The sequence below is a fragment of the Mus caroli genome, chromosome 19 (assembly GCF_900094665.2).
Source record: "Mus caroli chromosome 19, CAROLI_EIJ_v1.1, whole genome shotgun sequence".
Taxonomy (NCBI): Eukaryota; Metazoa; Chordata; class Mammalia; order Rodentia; family Muridae; genus Mus; species Mus caroli.
The window spans coordinates 374,411-383,242 of record NC_034588.1 but is presented as its reverse complement, the minus strand read 5'-3'; the positions used below and the strand labels follow the sequence as shown (position 1 = coordinate 383,242).

At 52.2% G+C, this 8,832-nt stretch overlaps 1 protein-coding gene across 1 annotated transcript in view; it reads left to right on the top strand.

The window, feature by feature from the left end:
• Positions 1–8,832, top strand: part of Lrp5 (LDL receptor related protein 5) — a 105,734-nt gene that overhangs the window by 53,510 nt on the left and 43,392 nt on the right. The window contains exons 6-7 of the mRNA XM_021152534.1: positions 3,145–3,541; positions 5,152–5,323. Coding sequence (XP_021008193.1) covers positions 3,145–3,541; positions 5,152–5,323 — 569 coding nt within the window. The remainder of the gene's footprint in view (positions 1–3,144; positions 3,542–5,151; positions 5,324–8,832) is intronic.

Sequence of the window (8,832 nt, the reverse complement as noted above, 5' to 3'; positions counted from 1 at the left end):
TTTTTTTTTTTTTTTTAAAGATTTATTTATTATTGTAAGTACACTGTCGCTGACTTCAGATACACCAGAAGAGGGCATCAGATCTCATTACGGGTAGTTGTGAGCCACCATGTGGTTGCTGAGATTTGAACTCAGGACCTTCGGAAGAGCAGTGTTCTTACCCACTGAGCCATCTTGCCAGCCCCCTAGCCTTACTTTTAAAGATCCTTCTCAGAGATCAGCCATGGGCACCACCAGCCTTGGCAAACATTTGGTGAGAGGCTCCTTGCAGCTGCCCCTTCCTAGCCTGGGCTTTGGCTAGAGCCTTCTATTATGAGTCCTGGAAGCCTGTTATACCTGTGTGCAAGGCTGGGCTGTGGTCCTGTCTCAGTGTCCCTGATGTGGTTTCTGTATTTTTCTCTGTAAAAGTAAAAATGCTCCAAAATGCGTGCAGCAGTGGGGTTCCAGAGGACCCCCTGCTCACCATGACGGAGTTGCTTGACAGCCCTGGGTTTAGCTCAGCTGTGAATTACTGCTGTAGTCACCAAGAATTAACTCACAGTCTTTCTCAGGGTGGCTAGGAAGAGTCCCCATTGATGACTCTTCTTTAGGGCCTTGTGCTGATTTCGCTCTTAGAGGGCTTGGGCCTGTGTGTAGCTTGAGGACACTCTATTGGACTCTCCCTTGTGATGGCAGAGAGTAGCCCTCACACCCTCACACCCCCACAGCCCCTCCCCTCACCCTTCCCTACTCCCCACTTCTTTTTCATGGCTACACTTTGAAATTGTGGGTTCTTTGTTGGTCTTGTTCACTTTATGGTCTCTGCTTTGTCACCCTGGGGGTGTGAAGGGACTCCTGAGTCTGCTTTTTCTACCTCTTTCTTAGCCATAGCTGGTCTCGGCCTGGGCTAAGGTTGCTACCTATAAATAGAAACTGCTGGTCTGGCTGAGCTGGCCTGAGTGAGTTCAAGCCTCTTATACTCACTCCTAGTTGGCTTAAGGGATCTTATGTTCCCACTTGCTGCTGTGTGCCCTTCAGCCAGGAGCTTGGCCTCTCTGTGCACCAGGTTCCTGGCATAATCCTACCTGATGTGAAAATGTGCCTTATATGGGTGACTACCTTAGGATTATGGGGCAGGATTAGCACAACGGGTTTCGATATGGTTTGGGGGTTTCCACTGGGGATTAGAGCTTCCTGAAGTGGGAGCACTGTGTGAAGCCAGGGGACAGTTGGCACATACATACTGCCTGTCCCACACAGAGACCCTGACAGTTAGTGCCCTCGGTCCCTTCCTGAGCTTACATCTCTTATCTATCATGTTGACTAAGCCTCCTGACTCCTGGCTCAGTATTAGAGCCAGGAAGTGTCCCAGGTGCATTTGGCCTGGAGAAACAAGCCCAGTGAGTCGGAGCCCTGCCCGATGCTCACACCAGGAAGTTTCAGCCCCAGGGCTGTGTCTCCTCGGGCAGGGTTGACCCTTGTTCTGGGCTCAGCACTGTATAAAAGGCCACATAGCCGTCCCTACGAGACTGTGGGATGAGGACATTGTCAGCCCCTGCACAGGGCAGAGGTTAACTGAATTTGTTGAGAATGGAGCCAGAGGAGGAAAAGGTTGAAATTCCAAGTTCTGCTCCTCTCTTCCCTCCCAGCATGCACCTTTGCAGGCAGCCTGGATTTGGGTCAAGGGTCTCTCACAACTATTATTTCTCCTCCTGGTACCTCAGTTTCCCCAGCCTTGAAGAGGAAGCTGCTGTGACTTCTTCCTTGGTGGAGGAATCAGCGCAAGTGTCCTGACCTTTGAGAGGACCTCGAGCAAGCCAGCTTGAGTGTAGGCAGCTGCCTACTGCTAGGGGGCTACATGGTCAGGCATGACTGACAACAGGCTGTTGGCTTGGAGGCTCACAAGTGAGGGAGGTCCCAGCACTTTCCCTGCTGCAAAAGGCTTCTTAACTGAAGGTGGATAGCCTTGGGATGCCAGAATTCATCACTGGCCCTGACCTTGGTTCTGTGGATCTAGAGAGCATCAAGGGCTGGAAGGGATGACTAACAGTGATGCAGCTCTGGGAGGAAGCTCTGGCTTGGCCCCAGTAGGCTTGGGAGGACCTGGAACTCAGAGATCCACCTGCCTCTGTCTCCCAAATGCTGGAAGTAAGGATGCGCACCACCATGCCAGGCCTTTTAGTACTGACTCTTGGGCCCTGGGGTGGAACATGTGAGGGGCACACTGCTGGTTCAGAAGAGACTGCAGTGGCCACATAGCCCCCGAACCTACCTGTAAAAGTCTGAACCTCACCAAGCAGCCAGGTGGTTAGAGACGGCAGTCCTGGGCCAAGAAAGAGCAGGCCTGCTGATGTGCCTGAGGCTCTCAGAACTGTGCCCAAGGTCCCATGGAAACAGGTTTCACAGCTTCTGCCCTCAGGCTCTCAGTGTCCAGTGCCATGTTGATTTTTGACAACTCACAGTGGCTCTGAGATGTATTGGAAGTGTAGTCCTTGCTTATCTCCTGTGAGACCCTGGTCTGCAGAGCCCACAGTGCCCACTGGGTCTAGGCCACTGTAGAAGGAACTGGAGCGTCCGGGCTGGGCTCAGGTGGCTTGGCTCTCTTGCTTTTGGTCTCTGCCTCAGTCACCTGGTGTGTCAAGTGGTCCTACATTTTGTGTTAGTGTTTCTGCGGCAGGCATCTGGGGAGCCTCTGAGCTTTAGAGCCGGGCTCCCTCCATCCCAGTGCTGTGCTTGACAGAACTTACTTGACACAGATGTCCATCCCTGTCAGGGAGCTGGGTGACAGAGCAAGACAGGGATGCCTAGTGTTTGGAGAAGAACAGAGGGATCGGCAGTTGGGGTCTGGAGCCCTGTGCCTCCAGAGGGATTGTTTTTGTAGAGATGGGCTCGTGGTCAGGAGAGGGACAAGTGGCAGAGGCTCTCACACACAGGTGGAAGCCAGATGGCCTGCCCGAGGGCTTCCAGCTGGTTATTCAACCTCTCAGTGCTTCAGTGTTATCTCCTGTGAAACAGGAAAATACAGTGTCAGGCCCACAGAGCCCCTGCAGCCTCTGTTGTGGTCCTGGCTGAGCCATGCCTGTAAGCGCCACTGCCGGCCCAGGCTCTCGGGCCTGCCTCAGCTACAGCGATAGACCTCTGACCTCACAGCTTGTATCCCCACAGGGGCTGAGGAAGTGCTGCTGCTGGCTCGGAGGACAGACCTGAGGAGGATCTCTCTGGACACCCCTGACTTCACAGACATAGTGCTGCAGGTGGGCGACATCCGGCACGCCATTGCCATCGACTACGATCCCCTGGAGGGCTACGTGTACTGGACCGACGATGAGGTGCGGGCTATCCGCAGGGCGTACCTGGATGGCTCAGGTGCGCAGACACTTGTGAACACTGAGATCAATGACCCCGATGGCATTGCTGTGGACTGGGTCGCCCGGAACCTCTACTGGACAGATACAGGCACTGACAGAATCGAGGTGACTCGCCTCAACGGCACCTCCCGAAAGATCCTGGTATCTGAGGACCTGGACGAACCTCGGGCCATTGTGTTGCACCCTGTGATGGGGTAAGGCTGCGACGACAGGTGGGCTCTGGGATAGTCCTCGCTGCCCATCATCTGAGATATGCAGAGTCAGGACTGGTCTAAAATGAGCATTTCTCAAAGGGCTTGTAGTGCTGCGGCTGCAGTTGGCCTTAGACCGGACTTAGAGGAGCTCAGGGCCAGGCCATGGGGCAATGGTGAGAAAGCCCGAGGGCTGGGCAAACAACCATAAGGACCCATGATGACTCTTAGTGAAAATGGACAGACTAAAACCACCGAAGAACTGGAAGGGGCTAGAGAGGTCACTGAGCAGTTAAGTGCTTGCTGTGCAGATACGAGGATAAGCTTGGATCTCTGGAAACCCATATGAATGCCAAGTGGGCATGGCTAAGGTGGAGCCTCTGACCCCAGCATCTGTGCCCGGTGGTGAGCAGGGCTCCTGAGCTAGAACTTTAACTGACCAGACCCTGATGGGGAGGGTGCCACAGAACTCTGGGGGTGATGCTGGGTGGGGCGGGGAGAGTCTCTACTTAGTACAGGGTGTGAACCTGTGTCTGAGGGGCAGGGCTGGACAGGAGTGCTGGCTACAGTCTTCTGAACACTGAAAGCACAAGTGTGTTCCCTGTTGTGGTGACGAGCTGGAGCACAGCAGGAGCTGCAGATGCCTACAAGTGCTGGCGCCAGTGCTGTATCTGCCTACCTGTGGGCTCTGCCCCAGGCTTGTGGTGCAGTCCACTGTGGGGCCTTGTAAGCTAGAGAGTTTGAAGGGGTTATATGTAGAGGTCCAGAAGTGGGAGCAGCAGTTAGTGTGGAGTGTGGGGGAAGGTTCTCTGCTGCTCTTTAGTGACCTTGGGCCCAATAGTAGCAGAAGAATTTGCTCCGTGGTAATGGCCAGAGTGCAGGGTTGTCCCCAAAGAAGATGGTGACAAGCAGCACTGGGGTCATTTGAAGCTGTGGGTGAGGAAGCAGGGGTTCGGTGGTCAGCTCAAGTCGGGAAGCTTAAGGATCTACTCCCAGCTACGCCACCAGAACTCAGTGAGGTCACAGCCCCATGGCCACAGAGGTCTCGTGTGTGAACTGAAGCAGATGCCAGGCCCCTTCCCAGCCTGTGACTTCTGAGCCTGAGGATCCAGGGGAATGGGATGGCAAGTGACGTGTGTCTGATCCCAGGTCCCAAGAAGGAAGAGTGTTTCCTACACAGGGGGCCAGAAGGCAGGTCAGAGGTATCAGGAGGCGAGGCTCTGCCCTGAGTCCACAGTGGCCTGGATTTTCTTGAATTAAAACTTCTGCCCTCTGCCTCCAAATTTTTCTGGGGTCACCATCCTGAGCATATGGGAGCTTTGCTTCTGTTTCTAGAAGGCTCCCTGCTGCCTTCCTCCTGCTGTTCTGGACTCTTGCAAACAGATCAGGGACAAGGGTGCCCCAGATGATCTACAGGGTCACTTTCAGAATCCTCCTAGGGGTGGGAGCTGAACCTGCCACCCCCTGGCAGCTCTGTGTAGTCCTGTGCTGTGGGGGTGCTCTGATGTTCCTATTGAGCTGTAGGCTAACAGGCTAGGGTAGGTGTGTCCCTCAGAATTGGGGTGTAGCAAGGGCAGAATAGACACTCTCATGGCCGTTTGCTTTTTCTCTAGCCTCATGTACTGGACAGACTGGGGGGAGAACCCCAAAATTGAATGCGCCAACCTAGATGGGAGAGATCGGCATGTCCTGGTGAACACCTCCCTTGGGTGGCCCAACGGACTGGCCCTGGACCTGCAGGAGGGCAAGCTGTACTGGGGGGATGCCAAAACTGATAAAATCGAGGTGAGTGAGGCCCCAGGCACAGATGTGCATGGAGGAGTACACAAGTGTAAGAAGCCACCCTGTAGAGTGGCATCATGGAACCAGATTCTTTAGTGTTGCTCTGAAGCCCGGAGTTTCATGCAGAGGCCAGGCCTGGATGCCCTTCACCCCATCCTATGTTTGCCATGGGCATCAGTGGGTGGCTGCGCCCTGCTGTAATGGCCAAAGAGAGTCCTCGAGGAAATTGTGAGGGGGTTGGGCATATGACTTGTTTGGTAGAGTGCTTACCTAGCATGTGTGGAGGAGTCCTGGGTTCAGTCTCCAGTACCACACATGTGGGGTAGCACATGCCTATAATCTTAGCACTCACGAGGTGGAGGTGGAGGCAGGAGGATTGGGAGTCGTGTCCTTGACTGCATAGTGAATTTGATCACCTGGGATATTAGGATATTGTCTCAGAAAACAAAGAACAAAAACCAAAACAACCAACAACTGCTCCCCCAAAACAAGCAAAAGGGGTACTGTTACACACGTCTTTAATTCTAGCACATGGAAAGAAGAGGCAGACGGACAGATCTTTTGTGAGATTGAGGCCAGCCTTGTCTAAATAGTAAGTTCCAGGCTAGCCAGGGCTGCACACTGAGCCCCATCTTAAAAAGAAAAACAAAATGGTTTATGGGAATTGTTCAGTGGGGGAATGTGGCTGCTGGGAGTTCTATTCTTGGAACCCACATGCTGGAAGCAGGATCAACTCCTGCGACTTTGTTTTAGCCTCTACACATGAGCTGTGCTGCATATGCATGTCTGTCTGTCTGTTTCTCACATACATACATACATACATACATACATACATACATATACACACACACACAAAGAAAAAATTTTTAAAGTTTAAAAATCAAATTAAATATGTAATCTCTTAAAAAATGGTTTCTAATGTCTCATTCCCACAGTCTGAGAGGCCTCGGGGAGGTCCGTGCTGGCTTTAAAGTAGGAGGCAGGAGGATTGGTATAAATTTGAGATCAGCTGAGTTACATGGTGAATCCTAGGTCTTCTCGGGCTACATAGTAGGATCCTGTCTCGGAACAAAACAACCAGAAACTACCGGGTCCTCGGGTATCCTCCATGCCGCTTAGGAAGTAGATCTGTTGCAGCCATGGCTGTACGATGAGTGTGGCAGCCTTGTACCACAGCAGCTGGTGGTGGGGCTGACAGTCCAGGTTCCCTGAGCAGCACCTTGTTCGTCAGTGCCTGTGTGTCTTCAGCAGAGCCCCTCGGGTACTTCTGATGGGACCTCAGTGCCTGGTGACCTGTCAGCATCATGAGTACTTCTTTACTCTCCTCGGGGTGGACATCTTCCCGCTTTTTCTGATAACTTCTTGCTCCTTGTTTGTGGCTACCACGATTTGTTGAGACCACCGCTGAGGACACTCTTTATGGTTCTGGAGTGGCCTGATATGGGTGGCTTCCAAGAGAAGAGACTGTCTGAAACTGTTTTCCTGGGGAACAGGCATCCTCAGTGCTGGGGAGATGAGCTGAGGGTCAGAATAGGGTGCTGTCCTTCTCTTGGGGACAGCGGGAGCTGCCTTGTTTATCATGGGCTTCCCTATTGATAGTCTCTGTTTTGAAAGAAACCATCTTGTTGCTCATGAACTTCAAAATGCCTGTCTCCTGAACAAAGTAAGCCGAAGCCAGTCTCTTCCTCCAGACAGCTAAGGAGGCTTTGGTACCCTAGCTGCCAATGGGAGCCTGACAGGGATACCTGGCACCCAGAGATGCTGGACCATGTAGCTGTTGCTCTGTGCTCCCAGCAGAGTGGCCTTTAGTAGGTTTAGTCATAGCCACTGCCCATGCTTCTGGTCCCCAGCCTCTGGGGACACTCTTCACCTTTCTGTCTCCGTGACTTGGTTTTCTTGGTATACTTCCTATAACTAGACTTCTCGATGTACCTTTTATGTCTGTCTGGCTTTGTTGGGAACATAACCATATTCAGGCTCTATGCTGTCCCGTGCACAAACACTTTCTCCTCTTCTGTAGCCAGTCACATGACTGCTTATGGGACACGCCTTGCAGTATCTTCTCAGTCCTTTGCTCTTGTCCATCTGTCAGGAATGAGATTTCTGTCTATTCATGCACACATTTTTTGTGGGAATACAGTTTCTTCCTTCCCTTGAGTGTATGTCTGGTAGAGGGATTGCAAGTCAGGTGGCATTTAAAGTATGATTTACCAGGGACCATTAAACTCTTCACAGTGGATGCAGTAGTTCATGATCCTGTCAGAAGCCTTTGAGAGTCTGAATTCTCTGCTTGCTGATTCCCCCCCCCCACCCCCCGTGTAAGCCATAGGTTCACATTAGGCGTTTTCCTTCTCTCTGCACCAATCCAAGTAGAATCTCAAGTTGCTGAACTCGGCCCACTGCCTCTGTCCTCTTGAGACCAGCCACTGTGACAGCCACCAAGCTGGCCATGCTTTCTGTCCCATGCAGGCTGCTCCCCATCCTAGAAAACCCATCTCTGGGATCTTCTTTTGGCCCCAGCATCCCTGGGTCTGGAGTTTCCTGAACTCTGCTTGGGTCTGTGCCCTCCTTTGGGTCAGAATGGGATGTTCTCTGAATTCCACCACCCCCCCCCCCAGCCCAATCCTGCCTGGTTTGGGAATTCTTGGAAGTGTGTGACCCCAGGGAAGGTGGCAGCTGCAGAATTGGTCCCACGGGAAACTTGAATGACAGCCTCTCCTTAGGCTCAAGGGTCTAGGGAAGACCACCTGAGCTAATTGTGCAGATGTGTGGCAACTAGTCATGATGCTAAAAAGAGGAGCTGGGGTTGTAACTTCCTAGTGCTCAAGAGTATGGCCTTAGCGTGTACAACACACACAGCCACCATAGGACATTTCTGTAATTTCTATTCCCACATGTTAGAGCAGGTAAGAACTGCTTACTACCATTCTCATTTCTTCCGGGTCTAAGAGGACCTGTGATCCTTACTAAAGGATGACATGAGGTGTGGCCCCTTAGTCACATAGAGGCGTTCCCCCTGGGAAGCTCTGCCACTGTGCTAGCCCAGATCCAATCTTGTCCTCACCCTGGGTGTGGCTGGACCTGGCCAGGAAAGCTCTGGCCTCTTCTCATTTTGCTTCAGGGCAGCTCAGGAGTGGGAACCAAGGCGTGGCCACCAGGTATCCTCCACCCTTTTTCCCCAGTTTCTCTGTGGGCTTCTTTTTCTGTTTTAGAATGGATCCAGGTAAAGTGTGTTCCTACTGTAGCTCACTTTACCATGCTTGCAAAGTTTAGTTTGATCAATAAGGCTAGGGATGTAGCTCGAGTGATAGGATGCTTGTCTGTCATGCATGAGCTAAACATGGTGGTGCACACCTGTGATCCCAGTGTTAGCAGGCAGAGGCAGGAAGAGCAGAAATGGTGAACTGGAAGCCAGCTTGGGCTATATGAGATCCTATCTCAGGAAAGATAAGGAAGGAAGGAAGGAAGGAAGGAAGGAAGGAAGGAAGGAAGGAAGGAAGGAAGGAAGGAAG